This window comes from Coenobita brevimanus, chromosome 52, assembly GCF_032717465.1.
Source record: "Coenobita brevimanus isolate Jiangsu-jjx chromosome 52, ASM3271746v2, whole genome shotgun sequence".
In the NCBI taxonomy this organism is placed as follows: Eukaryota; Metazoa; Arthropoda; class Malacostraca; order Decapoda; family Coenobitidae; genus Coenobita; species Coenobita brevimanus.
This window is the reverse complement of record NC_137005.1, coordinates 1,391,572-1,410,448: the sequence shown is the minus strand read 5'-3', so window position 1 is coordinate 1,410,448 and position 18,877 is coordinate 1,391,572. Positions and strand designations below refer to the sequence as shown.

The following is an 18,877-nucleotide window of genomic DNA, read 5'->3' as shown; positions in this document are numbered from 1 at the left end:
TTGGCATGAACTGAAAGTGAGATATCAGACTGTAATTAAGTCCTCCACTATCTAATGTTACAAAAGGCCAGTGTTGCCCGGGCAACACCACTGTTTTTTTCACACGAGATCAGTACATATCCAATACAGACTGCAGCTTCTCGCTCAATAATACATTTAATAATACCGGTACGTTTACATATCAAACGTTACTAGCTGAAATGGGGTGCTGAACGCTCATTACTTTGGGAAATGATATGAGCAAAACCTTCAAAATATTCCTGGACCTACCTCATATCACCATAACCTGGATCACGGTCATCTGATAGTGTCCCGCAGTACAGAACAAGCCCAGTTCATCGAACGCGTGATTTACTCTGCTCCATGAAACCGTCAAGGGGGCAGGGGAGGAGGAAAGCAGTGGGGGTGGAGAGCAAAGCAAAGGGTGAAATGAATTGGATTTTAGTGGTCGGTGGGGCTGGGGCAGGAAATGGGTGTTGTAGGGTTAGTGATTTGAGTGTAATGATGAAGGTATGTTTTAAAATACCTCCCATGAATGAAAGTATGAAAAAAATAAAATAAAATAGGTGGACGACAAAAGAGAGAATGCCATGAGCTGGAAATCTGCTGGGGGGGGGGGGACCATGAGAGAATACCCTTTTAAAATAGTGTAGGATTTACTGAGTAGAGTGAAGCATTCAAAGCTCCAGCAGCAACAACAGGATAAGCTCGAGTAGTTTTCATATACCTGGCATCTTGGAACGCAGGTAACAATAACGCGTATACCTGTGGTCAGCGGTTCTTTGGCGGTCATCATTAATAGTGGCAGGACGTGGAACTTTTTTTTTTTTTTTTTTTTTTTTTTAATGCGAGGAAGGAGGAACCAATGGCCATGAGCCCGCAGTAACAGTTCCCTCCAAGAGAAAAACAAAATACAATATAGAGCCAAATTCAAGATCCGATCATTTTGAGATGCCTGGACACACTGCGTTTGAAAAACTGGAGATCATAGGCAGCAGGAAATACAGACAGAGGGAGACAGTTCCAGAGCTGACCTGTTGCATAAATGAAAGACTGGGAGTAACGGTTAACTCTTGCATTAGAGAGTTGGACAGAAAAGGGATGAGTTTGCTGCCAGACGGGTGCTACGCGCCCGTCGTAGAGGTGGAGGAATGCAAGCAGACAGTTCAGAGGAGCAGTGACCATTAAAGTAGCGATAGAAAAGAGATAAAGATGCAACAATGCGGCGAAGAGACAGAGGTTGAATTGAGTCAGTAAGAAGAGGAGAGTTAATGAGATGAAAAGCCTTTGACTCCACCCTATTGAGAAGAGCTGTATGTGGGGAGCCTCCCCACACATGAGAGTTGTACTCCACACAGGGGTGGATAAAACCCCTGTATAGAGTCAACAATTGTGCAGGGGTAAAGAAAGAGCGGAGTCGGCTTAGCACACCCAATCTCTTGGAAGCAAATTTTACAAGAGATGTAATATGATCTTTCCATGATAAGTCCCTAGTAAATGAAACCCCAAGCATGTTCAAGGATGATGCAGGATTAAGCTGAATATTATTAAACATTAGTGGGTATACCTGTGGAAGATTTTGTTGGGTTGATAGGTGTAAGAACTGAGTCTTAGATGCATTAAAAACAACCATATTATTTTTACCCCAGTCAGAGATACGAGCCAAGTCAGACATTAGGTTTGCCATAGCCTCATCCCTTGTTTGTTGAAGTAACTGTTGAGATGGGCGTTGCGGGAACCGAATGGAAAGGTGAAGGGTGGAGTCATCAGCGTATGAGTGGATAGGGTTAGATGTACAGCTTAGAAGATCATTGATGAATAAAAAGAAGAGAGTTGGTGATAGGACGGAGCCCTGAGGAACACCACTGTTGATAGATCTAGGAGAAGAACGATGGCCGTCTACAACAGCGGCTATAGAACGACCAGAAAGGAAGCTAGCGATGAAGGCACAGATAGAAGGATAAGGGCAGTTTGGAAATTAAAGATTTATGCCAGACTCGATCGAAAGCCTTTGAGATGTCGAGTGCAATGGCAAAGCTTTCGCCAAAGTCCCGAAAGGAGGATGACCAGGAGTCTGAAAGGTAGGTGAGAAGATCGCCAGTGGAGCGTCCCTGACGGAACCCATACTGACGATCGGAAAGAAGGTTGTGATAGGAAAGATGCCTAAAGGGTATTTCTACCCATTTAATGTTCAGAGATTACCTGTCGGCCGTAGTTAGACCACACTGGCCCCACAACCACAGCAAGGACGAAAATAAAACCGAGAGGACGAAGCGATGGGCCATTAAATTGGTCCTACCACTGCCAAATTTGTTTTGCTATCCCAAAAAACGACGAGATAATAGATCTCGTCCATGAAGAGACGATTTATAATTAATATGACGACGTTATTTAGGATTCGTTTTATATACAAATGAAACTGCAACTAGAAGTAATGGGGACAAAATGGCAATACCGGCAAAATGTAGTACTAATAACGGGAAAACATTTTTGCATTGAACACTATAACAACCTGCCATTAATTGTTGTCAGTGCAACGGCCATAGATATATTTAAAATTCTGTTGGATAAGTGCAGTATTTTGACACAATAGGCTTCATCTGACTGAGTACTGTTTGTTTCATGGTCAACACGTATGCAGACGACCCAGGTGACTGTTCTTAAGATTTATGACAACATTCTGCTATTATATATATATATATATATATATATATATATATATACCTAGGCTGCTTCCCCCAAGGAAAGGGACAGAATAGATCATAGTGATTCCTGTTCTGCCGTTACAATAAAAATTCCTTATTTTTCTGTCCAATAATCAGTTTCCCCTGTCGCCCATTATGTCGGGAGTAGTGGCAGCCTGCCTCTTTTTTTCTTTTTCTCACACACGATGGCTAGAATGTTAGTACAGTTATGTTTACCCAAGCAGATAACTTCGTTCTGCCCAATATACTCTTTGTTATATACACTACTTCTATATATAACCATGACGAAAAGGGCCAGCTCTGTCCTGTCTTCCATAGTTCTCATTCTTCCCCTACCGACAGTCTCGTTTCACCACATTATATCCATTTTGCTGTGTGTTTCATAGTGCCAACTAATAAAAGCCCTTTATGTAACACCTTCCACTGCCACAACCGGAAAAGAAATATCAGCAAAATTAGGTAATGGCTATACCTCACTGGGGATCCATACACGAACCACATACCCTTCCATCGTCGACTTCACCACAACGGGAAACTGGTACTGACTGACCTTGCAGCTTCGCCTCGAGCTGTGACTGCTGGAGGTGTAGCGGGAGGCTGTAGTGGCTAGGATTGCGCTGAACCCGGACGTAAAAGAAGGTAGAACGTAGCCACTCCACCGCCACGGCCAGGTCCGTCACTGTGCCCAACACCACCTGCAAGAGGGCCACAAGAAACAAGTCAGATCTCTTGCACTAACTGGAAATATTTACGATCTAAGACCAAACACTTATGCTTTTAAATCCAGTACAGTATTGCAGCTAATAAGGCAACTCAACTTCTTCAGTTCAATGACACAGTTTATATTCTTGCTACCTTCATTCACACGATTTTGTTCTTAGATTTTCCAGAGATGAAGACAGATGTTGCCGTAACTAGCCCCTTCTTAGCTAGAGGTTCCCCCGAGGCTGAATCAAATCATCTGGTGGTAGCCTGAATAAAATTATAAATGCAGTACATGATCGGACTGAAGGGCTTAAGGCATATAACTGTGGGTCGTATTCTCAGTGGCTTTTGAAGATCTCGCAACACCTCCTTCTCGGTGATTTTTTTTTTTCTGCATACCTCCCTGTCCTTTTGTACTTATGAGGCAAACTAGGTGTATTTTAAAACAATGTAAATAATATATAAGAGAATGTTGAGGTTAATATGTAGAAATAATCGCTAAGGAAGAGATGTATCCGAGTCATAAAGCCACTCCTCCTGGGATTATGGCACCTGGCTAAAGATACACACAGACTGATACAGATAAGCAGCCATAAACAGGTCAAGCCAGATAGAGATATATACACACAGATAAACAGGTCGACATAGACTGACAGATAGATAGACGGAAAGATTCAGTTATTTTGGTTTAAGTGGTACTGACCTCTGCGTTAAGATGCTCGACCAAATGAAGATGCAAGTGGGACTCCAGGAGACTTTTGCCGTTCACCAGGTTCTGGTATTTCATCTGTCAACAAATATAACAACTGATTAAGAGGTCCCCAGAAGCAGAGTGGACAAAAAATCAGTAACTAATAAAAACGAAAAAAAAGAAAAAAGAAAAGATAAATGAAGTTATTCCTTTGACTACAAGAACGTACAGTATATACTTTTTTTTCCCCCTTGCGACCTCCAGATCCTTTCACGCGTCTTAGGATATATACCTGAGAAGTAAAGAGTTAATGAAAGCAGTGTCTAACCTCTCCAATTCGATGTCTCTCCCCTAACCCGAATAAAAATAGCCCCCAAAATAATAATAATAATAATAACACTAACTAATTATTATTATTATTATTATTATTATTATTATTATTAACAATACTAATAACAATAAAAATAATAATTAAGCATCAAACTGAAAAAGCTTAACTGAATTCGACACATTCTCATTACCCATACGATTTGAACTTGAACACATAACAAGAAATTTAGTATAGAAAAATAACCACTCAGCCACCTTGTCAACCGCTACCAACAAGAAATCCAAAAGCAGGCGATTAGTTGATTCACCGTTCTGCCTCCGAGGACATTATTTTACCCAGGTTACAGAGAAGGCTGGGTTATATCACTGCTTAGCGTCCTCAGCCCGAAGACGTCTTTTTCGATTTTTCTCCTCCCCGCAGAAATATATTAATTTGGGGGGACCTTTCATAATGTAGGAGCTTAATTAAGATTTCTTCTGACTCCTTGACTGCCGCACGTTTCTTTAAAATTAAATGAAATCTTCTGAATGAAGATGGCATAGAAAGAGGTGTCATTGTAGTGGAGATGTTAGAGATTCACTGTTCACTGCCTCATTACTGAATGAAACAATTAATTATCCTTGTCAAGTCACCAAAATTAGACCACATAATCAGTTCTGCACTCCATGACAGTAAACTCAAATTACAGGAATGAACATCTATCTACCCGGTATCTATTGCCAGACGCCTCAATCCCAACGGGTGGACACAAAGTAATCGCCTCCATGTCGCCCTGTCCTCAGCTATTTCCTGAACATGCTCACATAATCAACATTTAGGCTTAACCCTTTGACAAAATTTTATACTGGCGAACATCCAAATGATCTGATTTAGTTTATGAGAGATGTCCTTAGGCCGAAGGGTTGTAGAAAAGATACCTCGTCTTCGGCATTAACCTTGTCACTACGATTATTTTTTACCTTGCTGTGGCTCGGCTATCATATTCTGTCTGTCTGTCTATCTATTGCCAGACGCCTTAATTCCCGTAAGGGATAACCACAAACAAATCGCCTCCATGTCGCCCTGTACCCCACCATTTCACTGCCCTGCTCCCATTCACAACCCCCTCACTCATATACCTCTCTACTCATATTCAAATCTAGAAAAAACTGCTCAGACCGGAGGGATGACATAAAGCCATGACTAATCCCTCCATGAAGGGAGATCTTTCATTATATGAATCATATCGTCTGGAAGTACCCTTGCAAAATTATACCCACGTTTCATCACCATCATCATTGTCATGGGATTGAAGAGGTTAAACAGATTCCCTTATGCGGATGGTTAAGGTTTAAATACTACATCTTGTGCATCATGTAGACAGTAAATGAAGTGAGACAGTCGGCTGTGTGCGGCATTCCAGGTGCGGGAAGAGAGGACAGGTGTAATACTGTAGGTGCAGTGGGTCAGGAGTGAAGGACGTTTCTAATATACAGTAAACCCCCATCACGCAGCGCCATTCTCGCCGCTCCTCACACTCCCACGCCTTACTACGGTGGAGGCTATACCATTTTAACTCTGACCTGGCCTAAAATTGCCATCGCTCCTTCTTGACTGCTGAGTTGTAACAACAGATTAACACTCGAATATGATGCTAGTCACGAAGAAATGCTACTAAAATGATGCAGAGAAGTAATATTGTCGTTTTCTGCCAGTGAGCCACGTGAAATAAGTTGGAAACAAGAGACAAATCTGGGCCAAGTTAACACAGTGTAGCAAGGCCATTTAACCTTCAGTTCCAAGACGTATTATATTCTATTTTTACTGCCCCACGACAATTATATTTAGCTTTAGAGACTGACTAGGAGAGTATGAATGAGGTCAAGGGAAGAGGGGGAGACCGAGGACGAATTAGAGAGATGGGGTGGAGAGGTATATGAAACGTGTGTGTGTGTGTGTGTGCTGGAGGAAGGGCAGCCTGATGATGGAGGACAGGGTGATATGGAGGCGATTCGTTTGTGGCCGCCCCTTCCGGGATTCAGGAGTCTTGCTATAGATAGATAGACAAATAGATGGATAGGGACTTCGAACTGGAGGGCTTAGACATTTACTAATTAACCTCTCCACCACATGACGTCTCCCATTACGTGTATAAAATCGTCCGAAAAAAGCAAGAAAAAGGTAATCGTACTAAGAGGATGTCAGTGGCTTTGACCTCTTCAGCCCGAGAACCATTTTGATGCTATTCTTCCTGCCTGCTGATGATTTCGTTCAGTACAAGGAAGACCTCCTGTGAAATGGTTAATGGAGGCTTTATCTAACTCATTATTTTTTTTTTATCTGAAGGTGAGTCAGACGGTCTGGAGGCATCAAGAATATCCCAGTATGACATCGTATTAAAATGGCTTCAGTTTCACTAAGGTTGTAATTGCAGTCTAACTTCATCGAAATATTCGTTTCAATCTACGGTTTATAAGAATCCAATGTCTGTATATATGTTTTATTAGTGTATGTGGTATAGGGTACTCTACATATTACAGAGTTCACATATGACAGAGTAAGTGCTCTGTGGTAGTTTGAGTAACATGACATCACAGACTTGTGTGAGGCACTGCAGTAAGCGTGGGAGTCGGCACATTATAGATCCAGAGGCGGAACTTGGGTGTTTCAGGGTCGCGACCATAGGGTGCCTTAAGCAACCTTTACCACCTGCTGCTGTGGCGAGAATAATGTAGCAGCGGGGCACGTCAGCACACCACACCAAGCACGGCATGGGTGAGAACAAACAACCTGGTGATGTAAGCCTCCACACATAATTGCACGACGCACCTCTCAGGCATTTTATATTCGAAAAGGAACTACCCAATCATTAGGAACTGTCTTAATCTTAACCACCAAGCATCCGAAGACTTTGGTACAGCCCAAGAACGACATGTCTGTGTTCTTAAAGATTATGAACAACTTCCATCAATTCACAGTGATGACTTTTTAGCTTTATTCATGCTACTACTAGACGATTTGAAGCTGATGTTTTCTCCTTTCCTCAGGACCAGATTAAGGAAGGTGGAGGTCCTGGGGCAAATACGCGTGAGGAGTTCATTTTATTTGGGGGGGCCTTTTTGTGTAAAAACGCGCAGGAAAGACGGGATTGTCCCTTAAGTTCCTTTATCGCTGTTTGAAATTTGGCTCATACCAGTGCAAAGGTAAACAGATTTACTACAATAGACCTAATCGAAACATCGTTATTCATAAGAAAAAAATATAATATGTTATTTTCACGTTAACCTATATTTAGACGCTTTCCTCGAAAAAGAAAGTCGAAAGGTAAAAAAAAATTAAAGCTCTGGAGAACAAACTGAGGAGGCGCCGTTTTTCGCATAGGTCCTGGAGCAACTACTTCATTTGCCTCATCGTTAATCCAGCACTGCCTCTCGTAAAGCAGGGATTAACAAAAGGGTCTGGTGGTGGCATGAAAAATATAAAGAAGATATCATCGTACTGAAACGTGCCACAGGAAAATCTTTTTAACGCCGTCACTGCCATTGCTCTGTCTATTGCCGAATGAAGTCGTCTGGAGGTTGGTTAGTTTGATGGAAGTGCTTAAAGTCATCCCACTGAGACACTCTTTGATGTGTATAGAAGTAGTCTCAAGGCAACAGGGATAGAACAGATGTGTCGGTTGTAGTGGTGGTGTGGTTAATGGAAACTGCATTTTACCTCTATTAGTGAGAGGTGGTGACGGAGAGGGGCGCCTTCTTGTGGTGCCACCGATATAACCATGCGGCTCCACTGCCCGGGTTTTCAAACGTCCCTCCACTCCCTCCTCATTCCCCGAAGAGGAGGTTAGTGGACAGCAGGAAGAAGGCAACTTCAGTCTGCAGTCCACTGGGTTCACGTTACATATGAACTTAGGGCTATAACAACAACAACAACTGCTACTACTACTACTAATACTATTACTACTAGTACTACTACTATTACTACTACTACTGCTGCTGCTGCTAAGAGGTCCTTAAGCTGTACAAATCCTCTGGGAGTGACATGAATATAACAAATGCTGTCACAGCAAAGGGACTACAGTGGAGCGGACTGATTCCCTTACCACAGCAACAGGAAAAGTTTATACCGTCCTAAATGATACCAAGACAAGTAAGATAAGTCAGTTTCAGCATACCAGAGCTTGGAATGGCAAGATCTTTATATAATCCTAAATTATATCACGACAGGTAATATACAAGTTAATTTCAGCCTTCCAGGGCTCTATGCAGAGAGTAAAATCACTGTAAAACAAGATGCGGTGCCAAGGCACAGCAAACCCATCCCCAGCAGTCATTTTAGTGTCACATCAGATTTGGAGTAAATCGGGTAAAAATTGACGATTATTTACCCATTTTGAATATTGGGCCCGACCCACCTGACATTGACCCCTCTACCGCCAACTGGGGGGTGACCCCCCTGATGTAATGAGGCATGTTACAGGATGCAGATTTGAAAGATACATCTTTAGCTTTTGGTTTCATGTCGATATGACGAATTTGACAGGAGTTATGGCGAAAAAACTATTTTTTACCTCTTTTTTTTTTTTTTTTTTTTTTTTTAATACCGTATACATTTTGGGGGGCCTACAGCCTGGGCCTTGGCCCAATTTGGCCCCAAATTTTATCAGGTGGTGGGTTCATAACCATCATCCCTTTAATTTTAGTCAAAATCGCACCAGTAATTTTCGCTAACAGACACAGACAAACAAACAAACACCCAGAGTGAAAACAGTACATGTCCCCGAGCCCCTCCGGGGCGGAGATGGGTAAATATCAAAATTACACTGTGGATGGGAGTTTTTGTAGATCCGTGAAGACTAACACCCGCTTGCCCAAACTGACAAACTGGGAGTCTCACAAATGTAGGAAATTTAATGACACGAAATTATAAGCAATTCTCTCTCTCTCTCTCTCTCTCTCTCCCTAAATGAACGTTCAGTTGCACACTTCCCACACAGCGTACGACTGTGAATCTCGCATCACTGGTAGTACTCAGTCCCATGCTACAGATTATCCAGAGCAACCGATTGTACTGCAGTTGTTACCGTACTGTACTTTCATTTTGTACGTACGAGTTATGCTTAGCCAACTGCATAGAAACTGTTTGGTAGTGTCTGAAGACGAATACCATCTGTCAGTGATTTTGGCAACTAGCATACCCTGTGATGTGCTTAGCCTCTACGTTGCATACTATGAATGGTGATCATCGTGCAGCCTCACCCTCCTGAGTGGGCCAGGTGCCAGAGGTGCTGCAACTCGGCACTGTTCCCATATCACCACAACTGTTACCTTCCCTCTCATCAACTTCGCTGCAAGATATGGATCACAAATTTGAAAACAGTTCCGCTTTTCAGCCTTTTTGTTACTTTAATTCACTGCAACTATAAACATAATGTTACACCTGTCGGTTCAGACTGTGGTTTACTACAGTAAAATAAGGAGCAGCTTAGCGAATATCGCTATAGAAGGTACTGGTAACACTGTAGCTAATCCCCAGGCCTTTGACATCATAGCAGAGCAGACAGTCTGTGGGGTCGAAGTGTTGCTTGTGCAGTTATAAACTCTGATCACATACACATACAGTGATCAGAAAACACGAGAATCTGATGACCTGAGAAGTATAGCATCTGGCTGGTCCAACAGTAGCGCATCTGTTCAGTTCGTGCTAACGCTGCCCTTGAGAGTATGAAATAATGTAGGCCTGACCAGGTTACAACTGCTTAATCTGAGACCTGGAAGGTGAAAGCGTTCCTGTAAAACTAAATGGAGTATATTGCGGACAGCATTTGATACGAAAAGTATGAGTGTTTACGTGGTGCGACTGGCCGAGTGGGGCCGGAAAACCCTATGTAGAAAGCAAATTATAAAAGTACAGGGGATATGGAGGCGGGGGCTGGCAGGGGCAAGCACAGGCACCACCGGGACACAGCCGTGGATCACCGCTACCCCCAGAGTGTGCCTTCATGATGTACCTACCTCACTACAAGCGGGCGGACTCAATCCAAACTCTCCTGTCACCCTCGCAGCTTCAGTCACCGATGAAAATGGCAAAAAGGTTAGTGCTAAACTGAACTTCTCTGTTATTGGCAAACTGAACTTTTACATCCTTGTCATCCTCATCCTCCCTCTCATCAGCATCATTACTTCCCACCTACTACGGATGCTAAGGATATTATATTTTATCTTCAGCAAGAGGAACCTCACCCAAATGTTAACCAGAAAAAAAAAAAAACTTCCTCGGGGTGATGAGGTTAATCATGATTGCTTTTAACTTATTCAGGTCGAGGAATCTTCCTTGGGCTGAACCATTTCGTCTGTCGCTAGCCAGACTAAATAGAAAATACGTTCTTGGGATGAAAACAGCAAAGAATGCCTTGTGATTCCCCTTCCCCTCTCTCTAGGGTGGGAGGGAGAAGAGGTAAAGACACTATTTTGTATGCAAAAGGGGTAAAGAAACCAGTCGCCTGTTAGGCTATTCTAAGTGCACCAAATATTCTTCACACACACACACACACATTTGAGTCTTGTATTTGGTACTCCTTTTGGGCGAAAAACTATATCTTTAAAAATATATATATACATAATGAACGGTTGGTGAAGTAATTTCGGTGTTGTCTACATACATATAAAAAGTGACTTCCATATAATACAAATATATATGGTAATGGTTGACACTGTAGCCTGTTTAATCTGATCTGAGGAGAGACGAGCCTTAAGCTTTCGAAAGCTGGCAGCTGATTGGTTGTCCGAGTGCATTCATTATTAACGACACATTTTAAAGTAATTTTAGTATATGGGCTTCAGTAACCGTTTGTTGAAAAGATTGCACAAATAAAATATTATACCGGTATATACTTATTTTCACAGGTTGATTTAAAAACGAGGCCTTACTAAGTTTATAAGATGGCCAAGACACGTGTGAAATTCTGAATTCTCGAGACAAAACGAAACACGTCCAGGTAAAGGCCTACCTTGATTTTATCTCCCATGTCCAGGTAAATTAAGGTAAATGCTGTCATTACTGCGACATTATGTAAAATCTAACCTGGTAAAAATCGGAATTCCGATGAAAAAATTACCGGTACACACAGGTGAAGAAGCCATTTGTCACTAACTTAAATATCTTGCAACCCATACCTTGTCACAGCTCTGTTGTAAGTAGATATTCGAAACTAAAGAAATAAGAAAACTTACTAATGATGCGAAAGTTGAAAGCATAATGCAAAACTGATGCGACAAAATCCTCTCAAGTAAACCTGAATATTCATCTGCTTAGTCAAGTGGGACATCCCATGAGCAACCTACCCCCCCCCCTCCCGCCTATCATTTATCAAAATTTAGAGAATGTTATACCGTATTTCACTGCAACTCCGATGTTTTACTAGGATATATTTTACAAACTATTGCAGTAATGACAATTTACCTTAATTAGCCTGAACATGAGAATAAAAAAATCAAGGTAGCTACTCTAAACCTTTACCTGCACATGGTTTGATTTGTTCCGAGATTTCAAAATGTCACACGTATCATGGCCGACTGATAAACTTAGTAAGGCCCCAGTTGTTAATTAATCTATGCAAATAGCTATATGTAATATTTTATTTGGGAAATCTTTTCGTCAAACGGTTATTGAAACTCGTGTAATAAAAACAGTTTAAAATGTGTCGTTAATAATGAATGCACTCGGACAATCAATCAGCAGCCACCTTTCAAAAGCTTAAGACTCGTCTCTTCTCAGATCAGATCAAGTAGGCTATAGTTCAGTAACGTCATTATTCGCCATCACTCAGCTTCATTATAATTGTTCATTTTAACTAAGCGAAGATTTTCGTTACTTTGCAGTTTATCACGTATCACACTGACAGGAAAAAAAAAAAAAAAAGGCAATGCAGCGGCTCTACATCCTTTCCATGACACTTCCATGTGACTAATGTTAATCTATTATTATGGCTCAACAGTCATGATAGAGATTGCAATTTTTCGCCTAGTTAAAGTGAAGAGAGTACATGTGTCATAGCGTACTGTTTGTTGTGGTTGGTCTTCACTTCCATACTTCTTTGACAGCGTAACATAAGCTAACGTATGCCACCCACCTCTGCTGCGTAACCAAACCTAGAAAAAAAAAAAAAAAAAAAAGTGCACATCGCTCCCAAATAAACTGTCTTTTGTTAAGTCAAGAGAAAGTGGCCCGAAAACATTAATACCCTTTAGGCCCGAGTCCCATATTCACGTTCATCTTCAAGAACGGCCCCGATCACCACGATCTTACCCTCAAGGTATGATCTTGGTGAAATGCCACGATCATACCGTACCTCAAACGGTAGGCCTAAACGGCCATTTCACGACACAGTCACGTTAGTGCTAAGACACACAAAAGACATTGTTACGACAAGCTATGACAACCTATGACAAACTAAGTCACAGCTAAGACAAATGACGTCACCGTCACGACATGTCACATTCTCCTCCTTGTTGGCGCCCACGCCGACAATATTTAAACATTCCAAAAATTGTCGTAGCGCGCCAAGAACGGCGAAGAATGACCAAGTTCTCCACGTCAGTGCTATGTCATCGCTAAGTCACGCCACGTTACTCATGACGACATGCGGCGACACACAAAGACTCAAAGATCGTGGCGTGTCGTGGGAAAGTTCCTGACAGTGGAACATAAGCTTTAAGCACCAAATGAGATTACAGTACAAACGGTAATTTATTACGCACACACCACAGTAGCTAATACATGGAGAAGACACCACTCAATGAGGCTTGTAAAAAAAAAAAAATAAAAAAAAAATAATAATAATAATAACATGCCCGTGCCGTCAGATGTTTGAAGCACAGTACCTTAATGAAGTACGATACCATCCAGTTTTCTTACACTTTTTTGTCGCTTTGAAAGAAAAGATACTGTAATTAAGGATCTGAAAGCATATGGAGGGTTTAGTCACACCTGCTTCTGACAACTTCAGTGACATTCAGCTTTTTAAATTAGTCAAACCATTAGTCATCGTGAACAATAAAAACAAACCGTAGTTCCAAAAAGGGTGAAAGGTGCGAAGTATTAACTCACTCAGTTACGCCAAGGTAATTAAAGTAAGAGCATCGTTACTGTTATACAAGGGCATCTCGCTACTCTAATATGTGACCCTGAACAGTACAAAGCAAGACTTTCACCAAGAACTACCTGAATGTGCACCTGTTCTTCGTCTTTCTTGCGTCAGTGACCTACCGATAATAGTGGTAGGAAGGATGTCAGAACCACCTGCTTTTTCACTGGTGCCTGGGTGTCACTGCTTCTTCAAATGTTCCCCGTTCACTTGCTATTATAAAAGTACACCACCGCAGTATGTTCAGATGAAGTGGAGTAGTTGCAGATTTTCTATAATTGTGTTCATACTGATGCAAAAGTTTTGACTCGTGTTTAGTCCTCTCTGTTGTCTCAAAGAATTAGTAGTTATATTTGTCATGATGGTAAACGACCAATGACTTTGATTATTAACTTCCAGAACATGACTAATAACAGCATAAATCTTGATATTACTCTAATCAGACACACTGACCTGCACCTTGATGGATGAAGTCACGAGCTAATGGAGGTCGGTTTTCTTGGTATTCTCGAAAAACTATAACTACAGTCCCCTATGAAGCTGAATGCAGCCAGTCCCTCCGCGGAAGGTCAGCTTTACAAAGATCTTGTAAGGATTTCTGGCGATATCAGAAGACATGAGAGAAAACGGTTTAGAATTTCCGCTCAGCTAATCTGCATGCAACTTCATTCATTCATTCATTGCCAGACGCCATGTATCCCAGACGGGGTGGCCAAGGGCTTAGAGTTAATTGTTTTGCAGGGAGGGGCACTAATCCTCCACCAACCCCACTTGACACGTAGGGATGCCAACATCTGATGCAAATTTGTTTGATTGGGTATATATTGTGTATTCAAATACGTTGATTTTAGGCTCGATATGTTCTGATGAAGACAAGTAGATAGAATTTTCCATCTTAAAGACACTGATACAGGACATTGTGCCCGTTAAGTGGCGCAGAGGATATACCGCAAAGTGGTTAACTGAAATGTTTCAATGATCCGTGTGAGTTCTCAGCCATTTGAAGAAAAATAGTACGGAATTATTAAGATTAAATAAATAAATAAACCTTAAAATGCATGCACCACACGTTTATGAGTAGAGTGGTTTGAAGCCTTTGACTGACGGTTTTTCCCTCTGCTGAATCTAATCGCCTTGACTTCGAAAAATATATCCCAGTGGCGAAGTGTTCAGGACATAAGACATTGTTTGGCGGACGTTTTGTAAGTAACAGCAAAGCACTTCCATTCTCATGATCTTATGGCATAACTTTTAGGTATAGATTTTCCTACTTACACAGGCAGCCTACAATATACACCAGTGCGATGATATACTGGACTCCTTCGGATGCCAATGATGTGTCTGCTTGTTGTGCAGTTCGTGTCGCATGCTCACTACGTCACCGACGCCGGTGGAGGTGTGGACGTAGACACCAGTATCTCTGTTGGTGGATCGTACAGGGGCGTGTTCCCGGCGGGGCTGCTCACCACCCTGGCGCCTGCACCAAAAGAGTTCTCGTTCCTCAGACTTTACCGCCGCGACACATCATCACCATGGAAGGCCAGTCTTACTCTTCTGTGTCTAACCCTATAATGACCATACTGCCAATACGTTATTTATATATAATGTCATAAATTACCAGTACAGGTAATTGTGATATATCTTTTTCAATGGCATCGGTACCTATAATTTAAAAACACCTGTCTGGAAAGAAATTCATATTTTGCCGAATGTCTGGTAAACACGGGTAAAAGTGATAAAGGAAGGAAAGGTGGCAATGTCTCGTGATAAGGACCCAATACGGCACTGACAGATTGATATAAAGGTGAGTGAAGGTCACCAGCCGTTGGTGAGCGATGCTGAGGCCGTGGGTGAGGTGGTGCTGGAGCGTCACCTGATGGCACCAGGGGTACGACGGATACCCATCCACCAGGGCAGAGTGAGGGGCGTACTGTACATACCACCCGGGGACGGACCCTTCCCTGGCGTTATCGACATGTTTGGAACTGCTGGTGGACTGATGGAGTTTAGATCAGGTGAGCAGGAATGCTGCATAGCTATTTTTTTACTCTGAGTATTTTGAATAATTTGAATTTTATAAAATCATTACGTAGACGCTGGCGTCAGGCATGGGTGGCAGTAAATCCCTTATTCTAACAAGTCGGAAATGCTTCACGACGCTTGGTAATTTTTAGCTCCTGCATTGCATTCCTTGAACTGAGCTAAACCAACATTGCATACTGTACATTTTGGCCTAGTGTAATGCACGTGATGAGTCAGTGTTGGCAAGCAGCTGAGGTGGTAAATCTCACGTGCTTGAGAAGCCTGTAAAAGGCACTTCATAGGGCTTGGACACTGGTGGGACATTTAAACTCTCATAGGCAATTCGGAGTAATGTTACGAATCGCTTCTTTAAATCGTTTTTCCTCCACGGAAAGACGATAACCATAATATGACCCTGCAAGTCTAGATTGCACTAAGCATGCATTTTAAGCATCACTTCAGAGGTTTGAACCTCCTCTGAGAGCGTAGGGGATCCAGAACTCTGCCCCCTCCCCGTTCCGGACATATCCCTACAGAATAATGCAAAAATAAAAAAAAGTACAGTACTGCAAAACAGACTTGTCTATATCTAATGTAATGATAAAAGTAAATGCTAATGAAAGTAAAGTCATGTTTATGTTACATTACCTAAGAGTCATTTAAACAACTTGGGATGTAGGCCACTGCATGTTGTAATGTCTTTCACATATAGCCTATATGACACCCGACACCATTTCCTGTGATATATTTCCTCGAATTTTCAGATACCTCACGTGGCCATCATCAGGGCACGAACGTTGAATCCTGCCAACGAGCATACACCCGTTGTATTATTTAAAATATAACGGGTGTATGCCCCTTGGCAGGATCCAACGTTCGTGCCCTGATGATGGCCACGTGGTGTCCGAAAATTCAGGGAAATATATCAAATGAAATGCTGGCCGGCGTCATCTCCATCCTCACTTGCCTTGTAAGGAAATTACGGTGCCATGAGTCCATTGCTGCTATGCTGAATTTATATATATATATATATATATTTTCATCAATTCAGATTTCATATTGCAGCCATGCTAGCCTCAAGAGGCATAGCAAGCCTGGCCCTGGCTTACTTCGCATACGAAGATCTACCTAAGACTGCAGACGAATTTGATCTGAACTATTTTGAAGAAGCCGTGGAAACACTGTTGTCACACGAGGGAGTAGTGCAAGACCGGTGTGGGGTGGTGGCTACCAGCAAGGCTGCCGACATCGCCTTCTGTATGGCCACTTGGTTGTCCCAGGTCAAAGCCGTAGTCAGCATCAGTGGAGCACCCGTCGCTTTTGACTCACACATTACTTATCGAGGTTCTACCATAGCTGAAGGTATCAAATTTGGCTTTGAGAATATAGTAATGGACGATAAAGGACGGCTGTATCCTAATAGGCAACTGTTTGTCACAGAAGCAACACCAGACCACCCCAAGTTCATTCCCTTTCATACAGCCGATGACGACACGTATTTCTTTATGGCTGGAGGCACAGATGACGCCTGGGGGTGTGACCTCTCTGTGACAATGACGCGTTTACGTATGAATAAGCTGGGTCGTGGAGACAAGTTAGAGACTGTACTGTACCCAGGAGCAGGCCATATCCTGGAGCCTCCATACACTCCGCTCCTCTACCATTCTTACCACAGACATCCGCCTGTGTTAAGTGAGGATGGCTTACAGAAACTATCAGGCATGCCAATGCTGTGGGGTGGTAATGCTAGAGATGTGTGTAGGGCTCAAGAAGATCTGTGGCCACGTATGCGTTCCTTCATCATCAAGCATGTGAGAGACTCAAGTCCCTGGTATCAGGAACGTGCCAGATAGCATGGACATCAATAGACCATTTACAGTGCATTGTTTTATCGGTTTTTAAAATCAGTTACTTCGTGTTAACATAAAGCTGTAATTATCTGTCTGTGCCTATCTACTATCTGTCTATCTACCTATCTATCTATCTATCTATCTATATATATATATATATATATATATATATATATATATATATATATTACACACACACATAGATAGATAGATAGATAGACAGACAGATAGACGAAATAATCACGTAAGGGGTGGTCGTTTGTCTTTGAGTTAATTGTTTTACGGGGAGAGGCGCTAACCCTCCGCCAACCCACTTGTTGACACGTAGGGAACACGTATGGGTTGGTTATATGGTTACCACCCAGCGCTGTAAATGTTTCCTGGCTTATAGAAAACCATTAGGCTTGTCACTCAATGTAAAGCCATCTGAAAAGGAAATAAGAGTAATAGAATGTGACGGGAAGGATGAGGGAAATAGGAAACGAGGGGGGTAGACAGAAAATATATGATAAAGATGAAGGAAGAAGTAGGCAGCACTACATGAAGTGAGTGAATGATGATCGCCATCACCTACCACAATGTAATAATCAAATGTGAATATAATGAACTGGAATTTCATTACCTGTTTGTTTTACTGATATACCACCTTTACACAAAATTACCACACAAAGTGAATTTTTATTACCCTTTTGTCATACAATGTAGGACACTGTAAATAAAGCTATTCACTGTACACTGTAACTATGCTTAATACAACTACCTACTACAGATAATCAGCATCACGTATGTGTTCATTGTGAGGAACAGTAGCTCATGATACACGATTTTTCTTATTATTATTGTTGTTGTTGTTGCTATTAATTTCTTTATTTATTTATGGGCGCATGAAGTTATTGCCAAGGAGATATCGCACAGAGGAGTTGTATGTCTATCAGTCCATTCAAGTATAATGACTTATTTTGGCTACGGCAGACGGCATAGGAATAGGGGATGGATAATTATGGGATGGATGGATGTTACTCATGAAAGATGACACTGAGAGGAATATATGGAAGTATGAAATGATACTGTGCCAGGCTGATTTTACGGCTGTTCAGACTATTCGATATGAAGTGCCAATGTTTCGTTCAACCTCAGCTAACACTGCATCTCAGCAACTCGTAAACACTGTCAATTTATACTGCTGATATCCTTTATAAATATTTCTACAGAATGGCAGTTCCATGGGTGGATCAAGCTCCCTTATGCTTTGCGAGAAGGGTATTTATAATTCCTTTGCAATGACTTTTATTTTTTTTTTTTTAACAATTAATTGGTTTAAGTGCATATTTAGGGCAATGATGTCACCCCACACTGCAAACGATAACCATGAGTTTCATGCTGGAGAATTTTCGTAATCGCATGAAGGGAATTCGTTGACACATGCACGCCGATCTATAACTTTACACA

General features: G+C 41.8%; 2 protein-coding genes across 2 annotated transcripts in view; one reads left to right on the top strand and one right to left on the bottom strand.

The window, feature by feature from the left end:
- The window catches only part of LOC145400424 (putative ATP-dependent DNA helicase HFM1), a 159,984-nt gene that overhangs the window by 63,327 nt on the left and 77,780 nt on the right, over positions 1 to 18,877 (bottom strand). Inside the window, 2 exon segments of the mRNA XM_080272937.1 lie at positions 3,256 to 3,400; positions 4,114 to 4,197. Of these exon segments, the coding sequence (XP_080129063.1) occupies positions 3,256 to 3,400; positions 4,114 to 4,197 (229 nt within the window).
- LOC145400366 (acyl-coenzyme A thioesterase 1-like) lies at positions 9,990 to 18,084 on the top strand. The gene is made up of 4 exons (XM_080272870.1): positions 9,990 to 10,504; positions 14,913 to 15,095; positions 15,349 to 15,571; positions 16,644 to 18,084. Exons 1-4 carry the CDS (start codon positions 10,250 to 10,252, stop codon positions 17,429 to 17,431), a joined length of 1,449 nt encoding a protein of 482 aa, XP_080128996.1. The 5' UTR covers positions 9,990 to 10,249; the 3' UTR covers positions 17,432 to 18,084.

Coding starts and splice junctions, on each gene's coding strand:
- LOC145400366 (XM_080272870.1), top strand. CDS start 10,250: ATGAGTGTTTACGTGGTGCGACTGGCCGAGTGGGGCCGGAAAACCCTA. Junction 10,505..14,912: donor CCGATGAAAATGGCAAAAAG/GTTAGTGCTAAA, acceptor CTTGTTGTGCAG/TTCGTGTCGCATGCTCACTA. Junction 15,096..15,348: donor ACACATCATCACCATGGAAG/GCCAGTCTTACT, acceptor CGGCACTGACAG/ATTGATATAAAGGTGAGTGA.